At 54.8% G+C, this 26,684-nt stretch overlaps 1 protein-coding gene and 1 long non-coding RNA gene across 7 annotated transcripts in view; one reads left to right on the top strand and one right to left on the bottom strand.

Annotated features, from left to right (window-relative positions):
• Nucleotides 1-26,684, bottom strand: part of MACF1 (microtubule actin crosslinking factor 1) — a 155,106-nt gene that overhangs the window by 109,199 nt on the left and 19,223 nt on the right. For 5 of the 6 annotated variants that reach the window (XM_064731792.1, XM_064731793.1, XM_064731784.1 and 2 more), the window contains 4 exons: nt 7,516-7,577; nt 5,938-6,027; nt 2,020-2,097; nt 651-743 (listed from right to left, as the gene is read on the bottom strand). In XM_064731792.1, coding sequence (XP_064587862.1) covers nt 651-743; nt 2,020-2,097; nt 5,938-6,027; nt 7,516-7,577 — 323 coding nt within the window. Of the gene's footprint in view, nt 1-650; nt 744-2,019; nt 2,098-5,937; nt 6,028-7,515; nt 7,578-14,380; nt 14,499-26,684 lie in introns of those variants that run through there. The other variant, XM_064731785.1, reaches the window with a different exon arrangement.
• Nucleotides 10,260-13,152, top strand: LOC135457311 (uncharacterized). Its single transcript, XR_010442693.1, has 2 exons — nt 10,260-10,460; nt 10,925-13,152. It is a non-coding gene; the product is annotated as an uncharacterized LOC135457311 (long non-coding RNA).

Here is a 26,684-nt window from a genome sequence, read left to right on the forward strand (position 1 = left end):
CCCCGAATGCCAACTCACTGATGGCCACAGGTCACCCCCTGAGGCCACCAAACCCCAAATGCCAACTCACTGATGGGCACACATCACCCCCTGAGGCCACCAAACCCCAAATGCCAACTCACTGATGGGCACACATCACCCCCTGAGGCCACCAAACCCCAAATGCCAACTCACTGATGGCCACACATCACCCTCTGAAGCCACCAGAGCTACAATTGGATGATTTGAAGCCATAAAAGACCCAAAATTCGCTTTTCCAACAGCATCTCTAGCACACAGAGGCAGACCCAGGTCAGGGCATTTCTGCCATGCCTGTGCTGTCACCCAGCTGACACATTCCATGCCAGTGAAAAGTTCTTCACCCCAAGGGTCAGCAGTGCCTTGGGATAAAACCCCTGGCCCCTTCCAAATTTACTCTTCTCCTCCAGACACTCCAGCTGAGCAAACAGCCACGGCCAACAAACCACACAACCCATCATTAACGATTTCATTATGCAAATGACGAGGGGAAGCTGCTGCTGCTCTCCCAGCGTGGTCTCCATGACACTGCCATGAACCTCCAGGCCCATCCATGCTCTGACATCTCCATGGAAAACGCAGAAAAACAAGGATTCCACAGCTCCTGACGGCAAGAAAATCCCATGTCCTACCTGGAAGTGGAGGATGATGGTCCAGATGAGCCCCAGGGTGAGCTTGGGGTTGCCATCTGTGATGTCATCATTGCGGATATTCACCAGTTTCACCTGGAAAAAAAAAGGCAAACAGGGTTAAAGCTTCCCGTCAGCCTCACATGGAGAGCACAAGGACACGTCCCCACCACGCTGTCCCCAGGGCCACCCCAGTGAGGAGCAGGCACACAGGAAGATCCCAGGGCTTCCCAAAGAGGCAGAGATGGATTTTTCCATGTTTCCAGCACTCTCCATCCTGAAGTGCTTTCCCAGCACTTAATGGCTTTAGTTCAGCTCACAGAGCAGCGTCCCCAAAGCCCTGAGCACTGGTGCATAATTGAACAGCTACAGAGCACAGAGAGGGGGCAAAAAGGGGATGGCCAAGCTGTAACTCCAGCTTTAACTCAAAACCCAGCTCTAATAAAGGCAGGAACACCCTCACTCCTCCCAGGGGGAGTCCTCTCTCCCCAGCACCCCATGGATCATTCTGGGGGAAGATCCCAGCAAGGCCACCACACTTCAAAGGAAAAAGCTGTTTCATCCAAGTGGAGAAACAAGTTCCCCAGAGCCCCTGGCAAAATGTCTCTATCAAGGAGCTGAGGAGGAGGAGGACTGGAAGCAGCTCGCCCTCCCTGGAGTAGGGAATGTGCTCAAATTTATTCCATGCCCTCGGGCCAGCAGCGAGGGAGAGGAGTCTCTGCTCCAGCATGAACTGGTACCATTTATCATCATCATCATCACCATCACCTTGGCATATCTGGGAGCATCACGGTGGGGAGGACCTGACCCAACAGGCAGAACGGGACACCCAGCCCCTGGGGCTGTGGAGGCAACAAGTCTCAGGATGCATCCCCCTGCTCCAGGCAGGATCTGCCCAGGGCTGTGCAGCTCCCAAAAGCCCTGCTGGAGAGAGCCTGCCCTCCAAAAACTGGGGGATAATAAGTCCATGAGCCCCGAGGTCAAGGCTGTGTGGGCTGGGCAGAGCCAGATGCCACACGTCCCCAAAAATTGGTGGGAAGGCACAGACGTGCCACAGCCACCCATGCCCACAGCAGGGATCTGCCAGGGAGCCCCAGGGGAGCCTTTTTGGGGTGCAGCAATGACATTTGCCAACCCCTTGTCAGAGCTGGGCTCAGGTCCCTTTCTCACAGTGGTTTTTGTGTGCAGGGCTGGTTTCCAGAGGCACAACACCCACAGAGTAAAATCCCCCTGCAACCCATCCTCCATCAGCGCCACAGAGACGGGCACACCCCAGCACAGGCTGCTCCTGCACTCCTCCCAAAGCCTCAGACAAGACAAAGAACACACAAAACCACCCAGCTCTGCTGGATGAGCTTTTATCAGCCCTCACCTGTCGCTGCTTCAGGAAATCCAGGGCAATCTGCACGTTCTGCAGGCGGTGGAAGCGCATCCGCCCCTTCTCACGCGGCTGCAAAGACACCAGGCAGCACTTTTAGGTCAGGCTGCTGCTGGGGCTGGGCTGGCAGCACCCCACATGCACAGTGATCCCCCCTGGGAGCTGTCAGCGTGCTGCTGTGACCCCCCCTGTGCCCCCCACACATCCTGCTCTGCCTTGCTCTGGAGTGAATAAAGTCATTGCTATGAATAAAGTCATTCTTCCAGTCCTGCTGGAAGAAGGTTAAAATGGCCTGGTGGGAGATGGAGGTGGGAAGAAGCTGAGATCCAGATCTCTGCTGAGATCCTGAGGATGTGTCCAGGCCTGGTTCAACCTCTGAGATCCCAGGGCAGGATTTTGCCCAGCTCAGGGACAGCCAGACAAGCTGGGAAGAGGATTCAGCAAAGAGGTGGATTCAAACAGGTACAGAGTCCAGTTTGTCCAGTGGAAGCAGAGGCAGGACAGGGGGATTCAGGACAGGGGGAGTCAGATCAGGGGGACTCGGGACAGGGGGACTCAGGACTGCAGGTCCCCATGATGGCAGAGGAACCCTGAGCTCAGCACCGGCCCCTCAGCTCTCCCCACACAAGGCAGGGGCTGCAGCTCCAGTTCCTCTGAACCCCTTGGGAAGGGGCTCCTGCTCCAGGTACCTCTGAAACCCTTGGGAAAGGGCACAAGAGACACCCTGGGCATTGCCCATCTCTGCTGAAGCTGAGGGATTTCCAGAGGTTTCCATCAGCTGAGCCACAGGCAGGGAAAGGGGATGGGAGGCTTTGAATCAGCAGGAGCGGGAGGAGCAGCAACCAAAATCAAATCCCAGCCTCAAGATGAGGAATTTTCATGGAATCACAGGAGGTTTGGGTTGGAAAGGACCTTAAAGACCATCTGATTCCAGCCATGGTGGGGGGACACAGCCCACTGCCATGTTCTGAACTGCTGGGACACCCCAAGTGCTCCGAGTCACCTTCCTGCTCCAGCCTGAAGGGAAGAGCTGTCCCAGCAAGGAAAAGTTGGATTTGCAAGGGGAAAATCTGCCCCTGCAAAGGGAAAATCTGTCCTTGCAAGGGGAAAATCTGTCCCTGCAAGGGGTAAAGCTGCCACTGCAAGGGAAAGAGCTGTCCCAGCAAGGAAAAGTTGTATTTGCAAGGGGAAAAGGTATCCCTGAAAATGGAAAATCTGCCCCTGCAAGGGGAAAATCTGTCCCTGCATGGGGAAAGAGCTGTCCCTGCAAGGGGAAAACTGTCCTTGCAAAGGGAAAACTGTCCTTGCAAGGGGAAATTTTGTCCCTGCAGGGGCAAAATCTGTCCCTGCAAGGGGAAATTTGTCTTTGCATGGGGAAAAGCTGTCCTTGCATGGGGTAAAGCTGTCCCTGCAAGGGGAAAACGTGTTTCTGCAAGGGGAAAATCTGTCTGTGCCAAAGGAAAGAGCTGTCCCTGCCCAGGGAACACCTCCAGGGCTGCAGGGGACATCAGGAAGGTGCTCCAGGGAGGTGACACTGCACAAGGGCATTGCCACCCCGAGCACAAGGGCTGACAAACCCATCTGGGCACATCCTGTCCCTCAGCTGGGGCCGTGCTGTGCTCGCTCCCGCCCCGGTCCCATGCAGGATCCCAGCAGGTGCCCGTGGTGCCCTGTCCATGCAGTGCCAGCAGCGTGCAGGAGCTGTCCCTGTGCCCGCCCTGCCCCGTGGAGGGGACACACGTGCTGTCACAGCAGGTGGGTGGCGTGTCCTGGCCCCGCAGTGCGCACACAGACAATCCAGCCCAGGAGCACATCCCTGCTCCAGCAAAGCACCCAGGGCTGGGTTTTACCCCAAACCCCGCGCTGGGGTGGCACTGGATGATCTGGGTGGCACTGCTGCTGTGGCCAGGGGCAGGCTCCACCTACTTCTTCATCATCATCATCTTCCTCCTCCTCACTGCTCGCACGGCACCAGGCTGGTGCTGCCACCAGGCGAAGGCTCCACTGAGCTGCTGGCTCTACGGGCTAAGGAGGGCGGGGAGGGTGGCACACAGGGCAGGGACACAGAATGGAAACCAGAATGTGACACCCAGGCACGAGGAGAAACCAAAAAAAATTATAAAATAAAAGACAGCAACAGGAGAAACACCCAGAAATAAAAAATAAAAAACAGCAGCAGCACGGGGCGAAGGTGGCTCGGTCTCCAACAGGAGAAACACCCAGAAATAAAAAATATAAAACACAGCAGCAGCACGGGGGGAAGGTGGCTCGGTCATCTCCAACAGGAGAAACACCCAGAAATAAAAAATAAAAAACAGCAGCACAGGGTGAAGGTGGCTCAGTCTCCAACAGGAGAAACACCCGGAAATAAAAAATAAAAAACAACAGCAGCACGGAGTGAAGGTGGCTAGGTCTCCAACAGGAGAAACACCCAGAAATAAAAATAAAAAACACAGTAGCAGCACGGGGTGAAGGTGGCTCAGTCTCCAACAGGAGAAACAACCAGAAATAAAAAATAAAACACAGCAGCAGCACGGGGTGAAGGTGGCTCGGTCTCCAACAGGAGAAACACCCAGAAATAAAAAATATAAAACACAGCAGCAGCACGAGGGGAAGGTGGCTCAGTCTCCAACAGGAGAAACACCCAGAAATAAAAAATAAAACACAGCAGCAGCACGGGGTGAAGGTGGCTCAGTCTCCAACAGGAGAAACACCCAGAAATAAAAAATAAAACACAGCAGCAGCACGGGGTGAAGGTGGCTCAGTCTCCAACAGGAGAAACACCCAGAAATAAAAAATAAAAAACAGCAGCACAGGGTGAAGGTGGCTCAATCTCCAACAGGAGAAACACCCAGAAATAAAAAATAAAACACAGCAGCAGCACAGGGCGAAGGTGGCTCAGTCTCCAACAGGAGAAACACCCAGAAATAAAAAATAAAACACAGCAGCAGCACAGGGTGAAGGTGGCTCAGTCTCCAGCACGCCCTGGGCTCCAAGAGTGGAATTTCCTCCTGGTTTTTTGGAAAGCTGTCTGGATCACAAGTGGAGCGATCCAAGTTTGCAGCCCCCGCAAAAGCGGATTCGGCGTCTCCGGAGGGATGTGGGAGATCTTTGCCCAGATCCTATTTTTGGGGGAAACGAAAATAATTCCTGCTGTGCTACGGCAATGGGGATCTTCCCAGAGCTGAGGGAGTGTGTCAGTCACAGAGGGAAGAGGAGGAGGAGGAGGAGGAAGGAGGGGGAATCCACGATGCTCCAGGCACCAGTGATGCTACAAACCCAGGAGCTGAGCACGAGTGCCACATCTGAGATAAACTGCTGGCCACGCTGCCACAGAAGCAGTTTTTGGTCAAATTCTGCTGTTTTTCCATGATTTTAAATATGGAGCCACATCTGGAAGGGGAAGGTGTGTAAAACTTGGCAAGAAGAGGGCTTTGCCCAAGGCACCATAATCAGGTGAGAGACCAGCCTGGGGAACAGGGGTTTGAGTAGAAATAAATAAAATAAAGTAGAATAAAATAAAATAAAATAAAATAAAATAAAATAAAATAAAATAAAATAAAATAAAATAAAATGAATAAAATAAAGTAAATAAAATAAAAAATTAAAAATTAAAAATAAAAAATATATAAAATATAAAATAAAATAAAATATAAAATATAAAATAAAATAAAAAATATAATATATAAAATATAAAATATAACATGTAACTTTAAAAAATAATACCGTGTTGAATACGGTATTTATTATCATAAATAATAATATTCATGATAATTAAAAAAAAACAATGACAGACATTTGAAATGAAACCATGGGGTGAGAAAAGACAGCTGATGGCTGAAGGGGAGCACGGAGAGGATGGAGAGGGGTTTAGGGGCACTCCAGAATCCCTGCCCGGCCCTGGGGACTCACCAGCTTCACTCCTGACAGCACTTCCAGGAGGGAGATGAGGTTGTGACCATCCCTCAGGTCTTCATAGAGGTCATTGATGTGCTTGCGCACCTGGGGAGGGGAAAAACCATCAGTGATGCCAAAATCATCAGCAGGGAAAGCAAAATCATCAGCAAGGAAAGCAAAATTATGACCAGAGAAAGCAAAATTATGACCAGGAAAAGCAAAATCATCAGCAGGGAAAGGAAAATCATCAGCAGGGAAAGGAAAATTATGACCAGGAAAAGCAAAATCATCAGCAGGAAAAGCAAAATTATGACCAGGAAAAGCAAAATCATCACCAGGGAAAGCAAAATCATGACCAGAGAGAGTAAAATCATCACAGGAAAGCAAAATCATGACCAGGAAAAGCAAAATTAGGACCATGGAAAGCAAAATCATCAGCAAGGAAAGCAAAATTATCAGCAGGGAAAGGAAAATTATGACCAGGGAAAGCAAAATCATCAGCAGGGAAAGCAAAATTATGACCAGAGAAAGCAGAATTATGACCAGGAAAAGCAAAATCATGACCAGGGAAAGCAAAATCATCACCAGGAAAAGCAAAATCATGACCATGGAAAGCAAAATCATCAGCAGGGAAAGCAAAATCATCAGCAGGGAAAGCAAAATCATCACCAGGAAAAGCAAAATCATGACCAGAGAAAGCAGAATTATGACCAGGAAAAGCAGCCTCCCCCTTCCCAAACAGCCTGGCAGAAGCTGCTGCCAATTCCACACACAAAACCCAACTGTGGCACCATCTGCACCCCAGGTAACCCCATGATTTTAACTCCTGAATTTAACTTTTCCTCACATTCCTCCCCAAAGCCAGCTCCCATGGGCACCAGGTGCAGCCTCTCTTCCCCCAACACCCAGAGCCTGTCCTGGGGTTTCACCCACTTGGGAATCCCTGGATATTTCCCCCAAGCAGCCTCAAGATTTTTCTCTGTTTTCCCATTTTTCTCTGTTTTCCCCTCCTCTGCAAGGTTTAGGAAGCAGCCCAAAGCTTGGCACAGAGCTTTGCAAAGCTGGCAGGAAAACACAGCTGGGACACCTAGTGCTCAAACCATATTTTTTTCTTCCTTTTTTCTTCCTTTTTTCTTCTTTTTTTGGTAAATGGAGAATTAATTAAAACCCACCCAGCATTAACTAAGAAGGCAGGAAGCACCTTGTGGTGCCACGTTAATTCTGCTTAACAAACTTTGGACCTGGAGCATCCTTCAAAGGACAAAAATGACCTTTTTTCCTGGCTAGGGGATGAAAGGGGGATTCAGGATCCCACCCTTTCCCCCAGGATGCACAAATCTCATGCTAATCAAGGATCAGGTGCCCAGGCAATAAAAGGATCTGTGGTGATGCTACAGTGCCCTCCAAAGGCTCCAGCACATTTCCAGCACATCCTGCTCTGCTCTGACTCACATGAACACTCAAAACAAACAGTGCTGGCATTAAAAAAAAACTTTAAAACCCTTAAAAAGTCATTTATGTGCCAGTCCTGAGCTGCAGCAGGCAGAGGGATGGTAATTTCAGTGACTTTACAACAAAATCCGCGACTCTTACCTTCATCAAGTGTTTATTGACCCATTTAGTGAAGGTTTTCTTTTGGACTCTGTCCCGTTCATCTGTCAAAAGGAGACAAAGGCAGCTCTTGGTCAGTGGTTCTCATGCAGAAACTCAAACGGTTTTGAAATGAGGGGAAGAGACAGAGGCATCGCCGGCGGTGCCAGCGCAGGGCACGGGGAACAGAGGCAGCTTATTCAGGGCATGCTGCGGGATGGGGCCGTTCAGGAGGCTCCAGAACGCCCCCAGGGCAGGGAAATGACAGCCAGAACCAAATACACCTTTTATTTTTCTCTGCTGAGAATAAGGATGCTCAAGGAAAGCAGCTGGGATGGGTACAACCAGAATTCACCCTCTCTGTGACTCCTCACCTCCTCCAGAGGCAGCACAGGGGGGTCTGCCCGATTTTAGGAAGGTGTCCCCCCCTTCCCCTGCCCACTCTTGGAAGGTTTTAGGGTGTTACATAAACCCCCAGATGTCCCATCACAGGTCCTGGCCCGGCGTGCAATTAACAGCTTATTCTGCCCCTGTATTTTTGGTTCATTGGATTGCCAGGATTTAATGTTTATTTCTGTCCCACAGCTCAGCCCTGGCCGGGCACTGGGAGCTCTGAGTGCTGCCAGGACAGGGTGACAATGTGGGTGCCACCCCCAGGGGTGCCAGGGGGACAGAATGGCACATTTGTGGTGATGCCAACAGCGATGGGGGAGCTCTAGAGAGACTTTTTGCTCCATGAAAAAACAATACCAGAGGAAAAACATAGACAAACAGGCTAAATGAGATGGTCCCACAGGGCAGGGGGGTCCCACTCAGCTCCCCAGGCAGTGAAGGGGGCTCAGGGCAGCGCTGTGTCCAGCAGGATTCAACAAAAACCATGGAGCACAATAATCATGGAGCAAAAAGAGATCCCCAGCACCAACCCACAGCACACAACCCTGAGCACTGCATGTCCAGACCAGAAGATCCCATGGATATTTCAGGAAAGGATGAGCCTTGCTCACCCAAAACACATCTCTGACATCAGGGTCTACCAGGCAGCAGCACCCCTTGCTTTGGTTTTAAGTCAAAAATGGAGAAAAAGGAAAACAAAACCAACATTTCCCAGGCCAAGCTCCCCAGGACAGCCCCAGAACCCCCTCCTGGGATTGGGGGGGATCACTGGGGGTCCCTGCACAGCCCCAGAAATCCTGGGGAAACCTCCCCACGCCTCCATCCACGCAGACTGCAAAGCACCACCCAACGGTGCTTCCTCTTCCTCTTCCTCACCCACCCCGTGCCTTCCCCCAAACACGTGGCACAGGGTGACACAGGCGTCCCCTCCCTGTGTCCCCCTCCGTCCCCAGGGCACTGCACGGAACCAGGAGCCAAAATCCACCCGTGGGCTGAGCCACATCCACCCTCCCTTCCCACCCCGCCGGGCTCCAGCCTTGGCACGGCTGCAGGAGCATCGGGGCTGCCGGTGCCAGCCTAGGAAGCTGTGTCACTTCCACTTTTGGTTTTAGGGATTTTCCCGCACCAGACCCCTCCAAAGCAGCAATATCACATCCCTTCCCAACTCCAAGGAAGCTGTGTCACTCCACTTTTGTTTTTGGGGATTTTCCTTCACCAGACTCCTCCAGACCCGCGGTGTCACGTCCCTTCCCAACTCCAGAGAAGTTGTGTCACCCCATTTTTGTTTTTAGGGATTTTCCTTCACCAGACCCCTCCAGATCCACAGTATCTCATCCCTTCCCAACTCCAGTGCCTGGTGGGCATGGATGAAGCCCATAACCCCAGGCATGGGAAGCTGTGTCACCCCCACTTCTGTTTTTAGGGATTTTCCTGCACCAGACCCCTCCAGATCCACAGTATCACATCCCTTCCCCATTCCAGTGCCCACTGGGGATTGATGGAGTGGGCAGGGGAAGCTGTGTCACTCTTACTTTTGGTTTTAGGGATTTTCCTGCACCAGACCCCTCCAAAGCAGCAATATCACATCCCTTCCCCACTCCAGTGCCCACTGGGGATGGATGGAGGCCAGGGGAAGCTGTGTTACCCCCACTTTTGGTTTTAGGGATTTTCCTGCACCAGACCCCTCCAGATCCACAGTATCGCATCCCTTCCCCACTCCAGTGCCCACTGGGGATGGATGGAGGCCAGGGGAAGCTGTGTTACCCCCACTTTTGGTTTTAGGGATTTTCCTGCACCAGACCCCTCCAGATCCACAGTATCGCATCCCTTCCCCACTCCAGTGCCCACCGGGGTTGGATGCAGCCCGTGGGGATGGATGGAGCCCGTGGGGATGGATGAAGACCATGGGGACGGATGGAGCCTATGGGGATGGATGCAGCCCGTGGGGATGGATGCAGCCCGTGGGGATGGATGCAGCCCGTGGGATGGATAAAACCCGTGGGGATGGATGCAGCCCGTGGGATGGATAAAACCCGTGGGGATGGATGCAGCCCGTGGGATGGATGCAGCCCGTGGGATGGGTGCAGCCCGTGGGGATGGATGCAGCCCGTGGGGATGGATGCAGCCCGTGGGGATGGGTGCAGCCCGTGTCCCCGGGCACGCAGCGAGGGGGTACTGACCGATGCAGCACATCCGGCACACCAGGCAGGCGCTGAGCCGCCGCTTCTCCCCGGCCAGGAGCCGCCTCTCCATGGTCCCGGCCCGGGATGGCGATTCAAACCGCAGCACCGGGCACGGGTCCTCAGCCGGCACCTCCCGCTGGCCGAGCCCGACCCCGGCGGGTGCGGACGGATGAGTTCAGGGCCACAGCTCCTCCCACCGAGCCACTTCCTACCCCCGGTGCCCCCGGCGGAGCGGGCAGCGCCCGTTCCTCCTCCGCGCCATCGCCGCCGACCGACTTCGCTCCGCTCCTGGCTCCGCAGAACCCTCCCGAACCCCGGCAGGGCAGCTCGGAGCGCTCCGGGCAGCGAAGGGCAGAGCTGCTGCTCCCTCCGGTTCGTGGGGATGAAGCGATGCCGAGCGCGGAGCGGCTCCCGCAGCCGGGACCGGGATGCAGGAGCGGGGAGCGGGATGCGGGACCGGGATCGGGATGCGGGATGGGGATGCGGGACCGGGATGCGGGACCGGGACGCGGGACGGGAAAACGGGAGCGGGACCGGGATGCGGGATGGGGATGCGGGATCGGGATGCGGGAGCGGGATGCGGGAGCGGGATGCGGGACGGGGATGCGGGAGCGGGATGCGGGACCGGGATCGGGATGCGGGACGGGAAAACGGGAGCGGGATGCGGGAGCGGGATGGGGATGCGGGACGGGGATGCGGGATGGGGATGCGGGAGCGGGATGCGGGAGCGGGCTGGTCCCGCAGAGCCGGGTACTGCCCTGCCTGCTGGCCCCGCTCTTGGCTTATTTTTCCTCCGGTCCCGCTCCTGGCTTGTTTTTCCTCCTCTTGTTTTCCAGCTAATTGCACCAGGGACGGGAGGGACAATGCCCGGCTGTTCTCGTCCGCCAGCCCGAGGCTTGTGCCCAAATCATGTCCCGGTCCCGGAGCTCGGCACGCGGGGAGATAACGGGGGCCGCCTTATCAGCGCCTCTCTTCCTCTTCTTCTAAATATAATCGCCCTGCAGCCCTTCTGCCGGCCTGGAGGGCGAGAGGAGCCGCGCTGCTGCCCCCGAGCATCGCACGGGACAGAGGAGGGATGGATGTCACCGTGGGTGTCACCATGGGTGTCACCATGGGTGTCACCGGGTCCCACTGTCACTCCAACGCTGCATCCCAGCAGTGCCCACAGCCCAAAGGCGGCTCCATGAAATCCCTGTTCCCATGTCCTGCAGAAACTGGAGGTTTTCCTGGGTTTTTTTTGCCCTGATTCACCTCCTCTGATGGTTCCCGGGCTCTCACCAGATTAAACCTCCCCAGCCCCGGGGCCCGTGCTATCAGCTGAGCTAATAATAATGCTGGTTACTGCTTACTAACAATATTAAGGCATTGCAAGCTTATCTCTGCCCAGCTAATCTTTTCCAGAGTCACCCTGACAAATAACTTGTTGCAATCCCCCACTCCATGCTCGTTCTCTCCCTGGTCTAGCAGAGGTTTGCTGGTCTCAGCCACCAAAAATCCACCCTGTCACCATCCAGGGACATTCAGCAGGCAGGGAGAGAGGGAACAGAGGAAAGATTTTGGGGAAAAGGAAAGGAAAATCTGTCCCACTCCAAAGACAAGGCAGTGGCAGAAGAACGGACTGCAGAGCCTCAGGTCCCTCACAGGGAGCATCAGCAGCAAGCACAGGCCATGAACAGGGGTCACACGTGGTTTAATTCCCTCCCCACCTCCTCTCCCAACACTGCTCATCAGAGCTCAGCTCCCAGCATCCCCAAAAATGGGGGATCCCAAAGGAACAGGGACACTGAGGCACAAATCCCCCACAGAGGCTCAAGGGGCATTGGTGGCTGCTCAAGGGCCTGGGGAGGTTTTCCTTTCACCAAGTGAAAGGAAACAGGGAAAACCATCCTGCCCCACAGACAGAAAAACTCCCACTCCCCATCCTGCTGGAGCTCAGCATCCCCAGGCACCTCCCATCATCACAGGGATGGCTCCCATAAGTGCTGGGTGCCAGAGAACCCTCCCAGAACCACCACAAGGCCCTGCACAGACAATTCCCATCAGAACTCAGCTCCCTGCATCCCCAAAAATGGGGATCCCAAAGGAACCCAAAGGAACAGGGGCACTGAGGCACAAATCCCCCACAGAGGCTTGAGGGGCATTGGCGGCTGCACAAGGGGAAGGTGAGTCCTGGGGGGTTTTCCTCTGCTCTTAAACTCACTTAGTGAAGGGAAATAGGGAAAACCCTCCTGCCCCACAGACAGAAAATCTCCATCTCCCCATCCTGCTGGAGCTCAGCATCCCCAGGCACTTTCCATGGCTCCCACAGGTGCTGGGTGCCAGAGAACCCTCCCAGAACCACCACAAGGCCCTGCACAGACAATTCCCATCAGAGCTCAGCTCCCTGCATCCCCAAAAATGGGGATCCCAAAGGAACAGGGACACTGAGGCACAAATTGATATCACAGAGATCTCAAGGATATCTCCAAGCCCACACCCAATGTGAAAGCAGGATTAAATATGAGCCAACCATGGCCTAAAGGAGGGGTTGGTTACCTTAAAAAGCCAACATTTTCCAAATTTTTAAGCATTTAAACCCAGAGCTTCCCCCTCAAAACAAGCAAAGAATGAGAATGTGCAGGGGGCTTTTTGAACCCGGCGCTTCTGAGAGGGGGGGGATATGCAAAAAAAAATCTGGCTGGCTGAGGAGCACAAGGTATTTAAAACACGCTGGCTGCCAACTTGAGAGCTGACATAATCCATCATGACAACAGAGCCAACAGGGCAGGATTTACAGAGCCTTCCACCCAGGGAGAGGAAACGGAGCCTGATTCAGCCTGGAAGAATGCACAGGAGATACCTGCGGTGGAAAAGTATCCAACACCCAGATATTTAATGAGGGAGACACCTGAGATGTGGTGATGCAAAGGAGAGCAGGGCAGATGCTCAGCAGAGCGTCACAGAGCAAAAAAAACCTGCTGCAAAATTATTCTGGTCTTCCAGGATTGGGCTTTACCTTCACTTTTCTGGGGAAAAGTAGTGAACAAAACCAAGTTTTGAATATATTTGCTGCTTGCAACACCGACTCCAGGATTTTTTTTAAAAAAGGGTGGATTTGGGGGTGGGGATCTTCCAGGATTGGGCTTTACCTTCACTTTTCTGGGGAAAAGCAGTGAAAAAAACCAAGTTTTGAATATACTTGCTGCTTGCAACACCAACTCCAAGATTTCTTCAAAAAGGGGTGGATTTGGGGTGGAACATCCCTCCAAGTAGAATGAAGGAGCAGATCATCATGGGGAAGAGATAAACCCCAAAACTCCCCTAAGAGGTCCCCAAAAACATCCCTGGACAACAGTGCCCAGCCACGGAGATAAATAAAGCGGGAGGAATTGCAGCAAGGCTGGGTTTAGTGGGTGACAGGGCGCATTCTGCAGGACATTTGTGCAATCCCCTCTCAGCCTCCCTCTCCCCCAGCGCAGCTCAGAGGGAGGAAGGAAAAGCGGATCCCAAAAAGCAGCATCCAGGGAAAATCCTGCAGGCGCTGCCCGGCTGCTCAGTCCCGCCCCTTTGCATGGAAAAAAAAAAGGGAAAGAAAAGAGAGAATAAAGAGGGAATCGGTCATGGACGCGGGGAAAGGGCCCCATGCGGAGGCACGGCGAGAACAAGCACGGCCCCGGAGAGAAAGAGCGAGGAATCAAAACAAACAAATCCCAGGGGGAAGAAGAGGTCGGGGACGGAGAGAAGGCGTTACCGAATCCCCGTCTGGGGCCTGGAGCTATCGCACACCCCTGAAACGAATCCTTGCCCTCCTTGAGCTGTCATGTGCGGGCCCTATTTTGGGAAACTGAGGCAGGGTCAGCCCCAGCTGCTCGGAGAAGCCGTGCCAGGTCCAGGGAGAAGCTCCCGGGGTTGTTTCTTGCTGGTGCTGGGAGCTGACAGAGTCACGGACAGGACAGAGAGCCACCGGGGCACAAGGGAAGGCAGAACCCCAGCCACGTGTGGTGGGATTGTGCCAGACAAAAAGCAGCTTCATCCCCACTCATCCTGGTCACCCCCAGCCCCACACAGGCCCAGAATGGGTGGTGAGGCCAAATTTAGGTTCTCAAATTCTCCCCATTTGGGTTCAGAGCTCCGTTTGGGTTCAGAGCCCACTGAGCGCTCCCCATCGCCGTGTCCTCCTCCCTCCTCCCCACAGCCACGCCTGTCCCTGTCGCTGCCACGGCTCCTGGGGAGGGACAACAAGCCGTGCCAGGTCATGCCGGCCATTTTAGCACTCCGTGCCCCCCCAAACATCCCCCCTTTCCCTGCCCTACCTTCCCTGCTCCGGCTCCTCCAGTACAGGACGCCGGCGATGCCCAGGACGTGGCTGAGGACAAAGGCAGCGGGTGGCAGATAGGAACTCTCCGAGAGAGGCATCGCTTCCTATTCCCGGCCCCTTAACCCACTCCTGGCTTCGAGTTTCCTTCTCCTGCTGGAGCCCAGCATTGCCGGGAGGGTGAGGGGATGGATGGATGGGTGGATGGGGGCTGAGCAGAAACTTCCAAAACTTCCTGCGTGCGCCTCTGGCCGTGTCCTGTCCCCGGAGCTTGGCAGGGCTTTGGGACAGCCAGCGCCGCTGGGACTGGGAGATTTGGGAGCTCCAAGAGGGGGCGGGTAAAGGGAGAAAAGCGAGCGTCAGGCCGCCTCAAACATCTTTCCTCGGAGTTCTCGCGGCCAAACTTCGCTGTGGTTCCCCCCCCCTCCTTCCCTTCCCCGCTTGAACGTCATCTCCTCAATATCCATTCCCAGCCCCGCTGCTGCGAGGGAGCCGCGGCCGAGGGGGTATCGGCGGCGGCAGCTGCCGGGGAGGCACCGCCACAACGCCCCTGAGTTCACCAAAGGGGGTTTGGGACAGGCACAAATCCTCAGTGACCCCCCCCCGGATGGGTGACAGTCAGCAGCGTCCCCTGCCAGCAGCAGCCGGAGGTGCCCAAGCGCAGCCGGGACATGGAGACAGCAATTCCAGAGGATCCCGGGCTGGATCCAGCCCTGTTTGTCTGCAGGAAACTCAGCCCAGCAACGGTGACAAAATTTGGCCTTCTGGGGGTTGAGGAGCACAAGCACATCCCCATCACCCTCCCTGGATGCTCTGAATAACGTAAGAACATGCCACCATGAGGAAACACCCCAAAAGATGCTCTGACAGCAGAGGTTTGTGAATTCCCCCACCCTTCCTGTGGCTGGGTGGGAGAGTGACAAAATTTGGCTTTCTGGGGGTTGAGGAGCACAAGCACATCCCCATCACCCTCCCTGGATGCTCTGAATAACATCAGAACACCCCACCGTGAGGAAACACCCCAAAAGATGCTCCAACAGCAGAGGTTTGTGAATTCCCCCACCCTTCCCGTGGCTGGGTGCTCTGCCTGCCCTCAGCATGGCACACTGTGCCACCCAGCAACGGGGTGAAAGCAACAGTGACAAAATTTGGCTTTCTGGGGGTTGAGGAGCACAAGCACATCCCCATCACCCTCCTTGGATGCTCTGAATAACATCAGAACACCCCACTATGAGGAAACACCCCAAAAGATGCTCTAACAGCAAAGGTTTGTGCATTCCCCCACCCTTCCCGTGGCTGGGTGGGGGAGAGACAAAATTTGGCTTTCTGGGGGTTGAGGAGCACAAGCACATCCCCATCACCCTCCCTGGATGCTCTGAATAACGTAAGAACATGCCACCATGAGGAAACACCCCAAAAGATGCTCTAACACCAAAGGTTTGTGAATTCCCCCACCCTTCCCATGCTGGGTGCTCTGCCCACCCTCAGCATGGCACACTGTGCCACCCAGCAACAGGGACAAAATTTGGCTTTCTGGGGGTTGAGGACCACAAGCACATCCCCATCACCCTCCTTGGATGCTCTGAATAATATCAGAACACCCCACCGTGAGGAAACAACCCAAAAGATGCTCTGACACCAAAGGTTTGAGAATTCCCCCACCCTTCCCGTGCTGGGTGCTCTGCCTGCCCTCAGCACTGCACACTGTGCAGCCCAGCCCCGTTTACTAACGGTTTGCACCGCGGTGTTGGGCGTTACTCGGGGTTTCGGTTCTGTTCGGAAACGCTTCCGCCGCCGGCGGTGCCAGGAACGGCGCGGGGAAACCGAGAGCAGCCGGTGCTGCCCGGCCCCTCCGCCCCTGTAACCACAGGCAAACGGGCTGGGGAGGCTCCCACAAAGGCTGGATTCATCTCACAGCCCCTCACACGCAGCTCCAAGTGGCTCTTGGGTGGAGGCTGTGTGGAATTAAAGGCGCGTTTTTCGCTGTTTCTGTCTCCCCAGGGCTCAGACAAGAGGGGGTTGTTGTGAATTCAGGTGAGCGTGGCACAGAGCAGAGCTGCAGAGCATCAGCCTGGCTCAGGATTTAGTGGTGGGTGAGCCAGGAATCCCAGCTCAGGATTTACTGACCAGGAGATGCAGCATCAGATGTCATCCCACAACTCCTGCTCCAGTTTTTCATCCAGGTGCAAACAGAAATTTATATGATATTTACAACCCCGAGTGGTAAATTACAGTTCTCCAAACCCAACAACCACCAGCTAGTCAGGCACACAAAAAAACAATATCAAGCAAAACCTGATAGACCCAAACATTGCCTGAAACATTCCAAAACCTGGCACAGCTGTGGCTGCCCCTGGACCCCTGGAAGTGTCCAAGGCCAGGCTGGACAGGGCTTGGAGCACCCTGGGATGGTGGAAGAGCACCCTGGATGGCAGAGGGGATGGAATGAGATGATCTTTAAGGTCCCTTCCATTCAATCATCTCATAATCCTATAATTGCATCGTTCACTGGGGTTCCTGCAGCCCCCACATTTTTGGGACAACAAAATGGGTGATAAAAAAAAATACAGAATTACCCCGGGGCTCGGCGCTGTTGCAATATATTCTCCAGAGCTCCATCCCTGCCTGGATGAAAAATATCCTGGCATAGTTTTCCCCCCAAAGAGGTCTGCTTTCTGTTAAAGCTGCAGGAGGAATGACCCACCACGAGGCCACCATAAATGGGCCCCTGGTCCAGCCTGAGAGGGGCAAAGAGCCTCGTGCAAGGCAGATGGGAGCTGGTGACGTGGTGGAGCTGGGATGTGGCGCAGGAAAAGGGGGCAGGAAGCTGGAGCTGGTTTCCAACATCCCTCACCCCAGCTGCAACCATGGGGGCTCAGCTGCTCTTGGGCATCCCGGGTGTTTCCTGCACAGAGGGGATGATAAAATGCACTGAGCGCTGCCAGCTGCTGCAGCTGGAGAAGGCTTTGGGTGAAAGAAATTCTTAAAATATATATAATTGTATGTAAATATATGGTTTTTACTTCTTTTTGTGCATATAAATAGAATTGGATGGAATCGCAGAATGGCCCTGACTTGGAAAAGACCCACAAGGATCACCAAGCTGAATTTTTGAATATATTTATATAAATGTATATTTATATCAATATGTATGATATATACAAATATCAATGTATTGATATTTGTGTATATAAATACATGTAAATATATATTACAAATATTATATATTTATATGTATAAATATAAATAAAATTATATTATATATAATATATATCTATATATATACAATATATATAAATATATATTTTTTATACATTGATATATATATATTGATGTTTATATCAATACATCCCTCTGCTGCATCAGGACACCCTGGGGGTTCCTGTGATCCCAAATCCCCCCAGTTTAACCCCATCACCCCAGTTTCCTTCCCCCACTGCAGGAAGCTGACAGGGCAGGAAGGAGGTGCCTGATAGTGCAGGAAGGGGGTGTCAGGAACCAATGCTGAGTTTTGGGATGACTCTGCCAAGCTCTGGGGACCACCCAGCCCCGGATGCAGCCACCAGCTCCCACACCCCCCCCTCCCTGCCATGGAAACCACCGCGAGCACCCAAAACACAAACAGCTCATTTTTAGTTCCTTGCAAGGCGGCTTTGCCCGAAAAGGAAAGAGGTGGGGAGAGGACGCATCTCCTGCCCACGCAGGAATTTGGGGAGGGGAGAGGCCCTGCCCTCCCACAGCGGGGTCTGCACCTTGCAGGGCACCCCCCTTGTTCCACAGGGTGCCCTGGGCAGCATTTTGTACCACTCAGAATGGTGGGACCCCAGCACTGGGTTTAGGGTATTGCCCCCACCTGGGTTTAGGGTCCCCCATGGGGCAGCTGGGGGGATTCAGATTTTGGATGCCTTCGCTCCCCTTGCCTGGAGCTGAGTCATGGCAAGCTCTGGGTGTCCTGGGCTGTTCCTCCCCCCTCCATGTGCCTCCCCAGTGAGTAATGCTCAGGCGACAGAGATCAGCTCCCGCCTCAGCTCCCGGCTCCGGCATCTCCTTATATGACCAGGGAAGCTGCTGGGCAGGAACCGGGCACAGCCCCGTGCCCTGGCACCGCTCAGGGCATGGAGGCACCCTGGCACGGCTGTGGGCAAAGCCTCTGGGGGCTGCTCCTTCATGCCCTGCCTGCTGTGGGCTCGCAGAAAGCAGCAGAAGCTCCGTGAGCTCCGTGTCCCAGCCCGGGGAGGTGGCAGCCAGGTGGCACTGTGGAAACGCTGGAGTGGGCATGGCTGTGACAGAGACAGAGCTGGCACCCCGCAGCACTGAGCTGGGGTGAAGCATTGCTCTGGGGCTCTACCTGTGCCCAGGTGTGTGGGGGTGCTGCCAGTGCCCCCCAGCCTAACCCAGCAAAGCCCCTCCATTGCCTGCAGCAGGAAAAATGAGACATGGGAGCAGCTGGGAGTGCCCTGCAGGGCATCTCTGCCCCAAAGGGTCACCAGGGCCACCCCACCCTGCCCAGCAGCACCCCAGATCCCACAGCAGGTAAAGGGCCTGTCCAGCAGCAGTGCTGAGCACGCACAAACTCGTGACTGCAGGACAGGAGCCAGGTTTCCTGTCGTGCTTCCTCAGCAAAGCTTTTCCCCTTTCTGCTGTTTTTTTCCTCCTTTCTGGGAGCTTTAGGAGCAAATCTCAGTCAGTTATGGCAGCAGCTGAAAATCAACCAGCAGGAGGGGAAGGAGAGTCCAGGATTTGGATCAGGGGTGTGCTGATAAATCAAAGACAGCATCACCATGGGGCAGGTGGGTTGAGATAGCATCACCATGGGGCAGGAGTCTGTCTGGACTTCCAGAGGGGCTGTCTGGGGGCACAGGGCTGGAACAAACACAGCTCCTAAAACCCTTAGCCAGGGGATGCAGCGCATCCAGGGGATGCAGCACATGCAGGGGATGCAGCACACGCAGGGGATGCAGCACATGCCTCCCTCCATAGCCCAGCTGAGATCATTCTTCCCCCCCTCCACAGCATCACACCCTCCTGGCAAACCACAGCAAAGGCAGCTGCGGACAGACAGACAGACAGACAGACAGCCAGCTCAGCAAGGCCCGTCCCTGGCTGCCGCACGTGCCCGCTGTGCCTGGCAAGCACGGGCAGCGCCCCGCTCCACCCTGCCCGCGGCGCCAGCAGCCTTGGGAAAGGAAAGCCAGAACAAAGATGACGTTTCTTCTGATCCGGGCTATTAAAAACAAGGTGGAACGAGGCAGGTCACAGCTCCCGACGCTGCCCGGCTCTCCCGGGCTCCTGCTCCCCATCCCTGCCCTCCTGGTGAATCACCCGGAGCGTGTGCGGGCACGGCCGGGGAGCCCTCGCCAGCCGGCTCCTGGCACAGCGGGCACATTCCCCACCTTCAGCATTTCCTTCTGGCTTTCATCATCCCCCCGCGGCCACATTCCTGATGGGAGGGACAGGGAAAAGCCCGCGGGGTCCCGTGCTGGCCCCTGGGCATCAACACCCAACTCCAGCACTGGGCATCACCACCCAATTCCAGTGCGGCAAAAATATGGAAAGACAGACAGCAAAGCTCTTGTGCTCCTGGAAAACCAACGTCCCAAACACAGGGGTTTGTGTAAATAGGGATTTTGGCTCTGAGGATCCCTCCACTCCACTCTCCCATTTACACAGGAATAGTGGGAGCTCGAGCTGGGATTCATCTGGATCATCACCACCCAACCCAGTGCGGCAAAAATATGGAAAGACAGACAGCAAAGCTCTTGTGCTCCTGGAAAACCAACATCCCAAACACAGGGGTGTGGGTAAAAGGGATTTTGGCTCTGAAATCCCTCCACTGGATTTCCACATCCCTCCCTATTCTATTACACAGGAATAGTGGGAGCTCGAGGTGGGTTCATCTGGATCATCACCACCCAATTCCACACAGCAGCAAATCAGACTATGGAAAGACAGACAGACAGTAAAGCTCTTGTGGCCCTGGAAAACCAACACCCCAAACACAGGGGTTTGTGCAAACAGGGATTTTGGCTCTGAGGATCCCTCCACTACTCCCCATTTACACAGGAATAGTGGGAGCTCGAGCTGGGATTCATCTGGATCATCACCACCCAACCCCAGTGCGGCAAAATTATGGAAAGACAGACAGCAAAGCTCTTGTGCTCCTGGAAAACCAACGTCCCAAACACAGGGGTTTGTGTAAATAGGGATTTTGGCTCTGAGGAGCCCTTCACTGGGATTTCCACATCCCGTCACCTATTCCTATTTACACAGGAATAGTGGGAGCTCGAGGTGGGGTTCATCTGGATCATCACCGCCCAATTCCAGCACAGCAAAAATCAGGACTATGGAAAGACAGACAGACAGCAAAGCTCTTGTGGCCCTGGAAAACCAACACCCCAAACACAGGGGTTTGTGCAAACAGGGATTTTGGCTCTGAGTACTCCTCCACTGCTCCCAGTTTACACAGGAATAGTGGGAGCTCAAGCTGGGGTTCATCTGGATCATCACCACCCAACCCCAGTGCGGCAAAAATATGGAAAGACAGACAGCAAAGCTCTTGTGGAGCTTTGGAAAACCAACACCCCAAACACAGGGGTTTGTGCAAACAGGGATTTTGGCTCTGAGGATCCCTCCACTGTACCCAATTTACCAGGAATAGTGGGAGCTCGAGCTGGGGTCCATCTGGATTAAGCAGAGCAGCTCCATCCCAGCCAGGGCTGGGGGCTGTGCTGCACCACTCCCCCCATTCTGCACTGTGAGGGCAGCACAAATCAATATTTGCCTGCAAATGTCTCACAGAGGAGCTTCCAAAGGTCAGCCAAACAAGGGGAGAGAGAAGGGGATGGGAGGAAACCCTGGAACCCCCCCAGGCACCGTCAGTGGTAAAATCAGAACTGAGGGAAAGGAAGCTCCGCTGATAAGAACAGAGATGTTCCCTTTTCCAGCAGACGTCTGGGCACCAAAATTAGAATAATATCTTTTAAAAAAGACAAGACTTCCCTTCCCACAGCAGGGCTGGCAGTGCTGAACTGGGGGGGACGTGGGAAAGAAACCCCAGGACCCCCTTGCTGTGGGATACAGAAATGGAGGGCAGGATAAGAAGGTTCGAGGCAGGGCTGGAAGCAAACATCATTCCTGTGGCTTTCATCCTGCAAAGGCAAACAGCTGAGCTGGAGGCCACCTGCTCATGACTTAATCATTCCCCAGCAGCATGAACTCCTGCTGCCAGGCTGGAGGGCAAATCCTCCAGCACACAGCAGTTATGGGGTCTACAGGAATGTGACATCCCAACGGGCGCCATCCAAAGGACTCCACTGAGATGGACAGAACCAACAGGAGAACCCAGGGCCTGGAGAACCCCAAAAATAACTCAGGAGGAGACCATTCCCCACACAGCAGGATCAGGAAGAGGCTCCCACATTTCCTGCAGGAAGAGCAGTTGGCATTCTGAAGGCATCACCTTCCTTTCCTCTGTGGGGCTCACTTTTTGGCGCCCCAGATTGAGCAGCTCTCCTGGGGCATCCAGAGCCAGCAGCACTTCCAGCAGCGTGTCCAAACCTCCATGCATCCCCCAGAGTGATCCAGCTCCCTGTGCCCAGCAGAACCTTGCCCACGAGCCATGTACACACAAATCCAGCCTGGACACATCTCAGTCTGACTCTCCCCAGCACTCCTGGCCTTTGGAATTCTCCCTGTGCCCCTAACACAGATCCCAGCAGATCCCTAAAACAGATCCCTTGTCCAAGAGCCACATGCACACAAATCCAGCCTGGACACATCTCAATCCAACTCTCCCCAGCCCTGCCTGCCCTTTGGAACTTTCTCTATGCCTCTAACACAGATCCCAGCAGATCCCTAACACAGATCCCTTGCCCACAAGCCTCGTGCACACAAATCCAACCTGGACACATCTCAATCTGACTCTCCCCAGCATTTCCTGGCCTTTGGAACTCTCCCTGTGTCCCTAACACAGATCCCAGCAGATCCCTAACACAGATCCCTTGCCCAAGAGCCACGAGCACACAAATCCAACCTGGACACATCTCAATCTGACTCTCCCCAGCACTCCTGGCCTTTGGAACTCTCCCTGTGCCCCTAACACAGATCCCAGCAGATCCTTGCCTATGAGCCACATGCACACAAATCCAGCCTGGATAGATCTCATTCCCAACTCTTCCTGTGCCCCTAACACAGATCCCAGCAGATCACTAGCACAGATCCCTTGCCCACGAGCCACGTGCACACAAATCCAGCCTGGATAGATCTCATTCCCAACTCTCTCTGTGCCTCTAACACAGATCCCAGCAGATCCTTGCCTATGAGCCACGTGCACACAAATCCAGCCTGGACACATCTCAATCTGAATTTTCCCAGCACTCCAGGCCTTTGGAACTCTCCCTGTGTCCCTAACACAGACCCTTGCCCATGAGCCACATGCACACAAATCCAGCCTGGATGGATCTCATTCCCAACTCTCCCTGTGCCCCTAACACAGATCCCAGCAGATCCCTAACACAGATCCCTTGCCCACGAGCCACGTGCACACAAATCCAGCCTGGACACATCTCAATCCAACTCTCACCAGCACTGCCTGCCTTTGGCTCTCTCTGTTCCTCTATCACAGATCCCAGCAGATCCTTGCCTATGAGCCACGTGCACACAAATCCAGCCCGGACACATCTCAGGCTGACTCTCCCCAGCATTTCCTGGCCTTTGGAACTCTCTCTGTGCCTCTAACACAGATCCCAGCAGATCCTTGCCTATGAGCCACGAGCACACAAATCCAGCCTGGATAGATCTCATTCCCAACTCTCCCTGTGCCCCTAACACAGATCCCAGCAGATCCTTGCCTATGAGCCACGTGCACACGAATCCAACCTGGACACATCTCAATCTGACTCTCCCCAGCATTTCCCGGCCTTTGGAACTCTCCCTGTATCCCTAACACAGACCCTTGCCCATGAGCCACATGCACACAAATCCAGCCTGGATGGATCTCATTCCCAACTCTCCCTGTGTCCTTAACACAGATGCCAGCAGATCCCTAACACAGATCCCTTGTCCAAGAGCCACGTGCACACAAATCCAGCCTGGACACATCTCAATCCAACTCTCCCCAGCATTTCCTGGCCTTTGGAACTCTCCCTGTGTCCCTAACACAGATCCCTTGCCCACGAGCCACGTGCACACAAATCCAGCCTGAACACATCTCAATCCAACTCTCCCCAGCCCTGCCTGCCCTTTGGAAGCCTCCCTGCAGCCCGGGATGAGCGTCATGCTGGAGGGGGGGTGATCTCACCGCTGCTTTCCCAGCATGACAAACCTCCCATCCCAAGGCTGCTGGGATCCTGCTGACGCAGCAGCTCAGGCATTATTTCATCGCTTCCCACTTCTGGGAAGCCTCCCCTGCCTTGTCACCCCTCCGAGGACGCTGGCAGCTCCTGCTTGCTGAGTGATGCCATGAAATTCACGGAAAGCACTGGAGCTGGCACGGACTCGGTGGCATCGTCCTGCATGGGAGGGCAGGAGGGAGCAGGGACAGATAAAAGCTGCACAGAGAGATTGGAGCCATCCTGGATGCACTTGGAAATGCTGGGAGGGAAGAGGATGGGGATGCACAAGGAAGAGCAAAAGCTGCTCCAGCAGAAAACAGCGCGAGCTCTTTGGGAGGGAGCAGCACCAGCCCTGGGCAGAGGAAGGCTTGCTCGCACACCCACGTGCAAGAGGACACACAGGTCTGCACGCCTTCCCAGGGGCCTGTGCTGACACGAGAGGTGGCTCCTTTCCCAGGCCGGGGGAGGAGGAGGAAGGCGATGCCATCTCCGGGTCCCTCCCTGCCCCTCCGGCCACGGGGACACCTCCACAGAGCCGCCGCCGTCTCCTCTCCACGGCTGGGTAAACAGCAGCTCAGGGATTCCCAGCACACCCCGGCAGTGAGGGGAGAAAGCCATGAAAAAACAAACCGGCAAAAAAAGAAAACCTCCTCACCAGAGATGGAAAGCCCAGCAGAGGGGAGAAGCACAGGAGAGCAAAGCAAATCCCAAATCCTGCACTCGCTGCCACTGCTTGAGCAGGAGCTGAGCAGCAGGAATGCCTTGAATGCTGGAAAAATCCCCCAAATGCTGGAAAAATCCCCCAAATGCTGGAAAAATCCCCCAAATGCTGGAAAAATCCCCCAAATGAGGTCTCAGACCCCAGCCCCTCTTGCAGGAGGCAGACCCTGCTGTGCTGTGGCTGCTCAGGGTGCAGATCTGCTCAGGGAGCAGTGGGGAGCTGGATCAGAGTGGAAGCACTGGGATCACCCTTCAAGTCCAAGCTTTACACTTCCCACAGCAGGAATGCCTTGAATGCTGGAAAAATCCCCCAAATGCTGGAAAAATCCCCCAAATTAGGTCTCAGACCCCAGCCCCTCTCTTGGAGGAGGCAGATCCTGCTCTGCTGTGGCTGCTCAGAGGAGCAGTGAAGAGCTGGATGGGAACCACAGCACTGGGATCATCCTTCAAGTCCAAGCTTTACACTTCCCACAGCAGGAATGCCCTGAATGCTGGAAAAATCCCCCAAATGGTGGAAAAATCCCCCAAATTAGGTCTCAGACCCCAGCCCCTCTCTTGGAGGAGGCAGACCCTGTTGTGCTGTGGCTGCTCAGGGTGCAGAGCTGCTCGCCAAGCCCTGGGAGAACCGTGGAGAGCTGGATCAGAGTGGAAGCACTGGGATCATCCCCAGCAGCTCAAGTCCAAGCTTTGCACTTCCCACAGCAGCGGCTTAGGGAGCAGGAAAGCCGGGGGGCGGAGGGATGGCCGGCATCAAAACTCCTTTTCTGCCAGCTAACAAAAGAGCCGGTGTCTCCGCAGAGAGGCTCTCGTTATTCCAACGCCAAGCAGAGGCTGCCTGGCAGCGGGGGAAACAGGCAAATGTTGGGCTAGTGGGAACTGGCTGGGCTTTGTTTGGGGGCTGCTGTGTTTGCACAGGCCCCACACAACGGGGGTGTTGGGGTCAGGGCAGGGCTGTGCCCTGGGTATGGCCAGCAGCTCTCATGGTGGCGTCATCCTGCTCCCCACAAATAAAGGCGCTGTTAAAAAGTTGTGGGCCCCCCCTTTTTTCTGCCTGCAGCTCGCCAGGTGAGCCCCAAAAGGGCAGCTCAAAACAGCACCTTCTGCCCAAGGTGCTGTGAGAAAGTTGTGGGTCCCCAGGTGAGCCCCAAAAAGCAGCTCAGGGTCTCCCCAGCCTCGCCAGGCTGCAAACACGGCGGTGGTGGAGCCGGAGATGTGCAAAGCCTGCTCTGAGAAATGGAGGTCAAAGAGAAGGAAGCAGCCGATTCCCTCCTCTTCCTCTGCAGATGGAGGGCAGGCAGCAACCTTGAGCCCTGATCTCATTAGATGTCCCAAACTAAGCAGTGTGAAACCTGATTAGCGCCGGGCGGGAGGCGGGAGAAGCAGCGGCGGCTTGTTGTGCCAGCCAGCCCCAGCACCCTGCTCTGGAAAGGGGGGTCTGAGGAGCACAGCACCCACCCAGCTGCCTCCCCACAGCACCCAGGACCTGGTCCTGGTCCTTCCAAACTCGGTCACACCCCAGGTCATGGCTGTGCTGGGCCCTGAAGTGATGCTTCATCCCAGCTGCTCCCGCCAGCTCCCGGCCAGTTGGCCTTGGCGTGCAGCAGCACTGAGAAATGCAGGATTAAAAAAAAAAGGGGGAGGCAGGAGCCCAAAACTTCTGTTCCCTAGAGACCTGCTCTCCTGCAGAGAAACTTAATCCCTGTTAAAAAGCAAATGAAATAATCCAGTTGCTAACACTGCTCTGGCCGCTCCGTTCAAGCCCCAGATCTGCCGGACCCCTCCAGCCTGGCCCAGGCCCAGCAGATTCCCTCAGCAGGGCTGAGCCGGACCTCTCTGGGGCTAAAACCATCCCTGGCACCACACAGCAGTGGTGGGAAAGCTGTAAATCAGCAGAGATCCTCAGTGAGGGCACAGCCTGGGAGTGTCCCTGCCTGGCAGGGGACACTTCACTGGGTGGCCGTGCTGGAAAAGTGTCCCTGACCCTTTCCCAGGAGACACCAGCCCCATCCTCCTCATACACAGGGCTGGCAGAGCCAAAACTCACCAGGGCCTCCACCCAGGGAAGATGTTGGCCCTGGATCTCTTATCACACCCGGCCACCTTGGGCGGGCCCGGCTGCTCCTCGGGGAAGCCACCACGCGCTGGGACGAAAGCAAACAGTGACAAGGGGACGAGCTGTGGCACCACTGTGGCACACAGCAGGGCAGGATGCTGCTCCTGCCTCGTGCTCTGACCCCACACATCCCTCAG

This window comes from Zonotrichia leucophrys, chromosome 23 (assembly GCF_028769735.1).
Source record: "Zonotrichia leucophrys gambelii isolate GWCS_2022_RI chromosome 23, RI_Zleu_2.0, whole genome shotgun sequence".
Lineage (NCBI taxonomy): Eukaryota > Metazoa > Chordata > Aves > Passeriformes > Passerellidae > Zonotrichia > Zonotrichia leucophrys.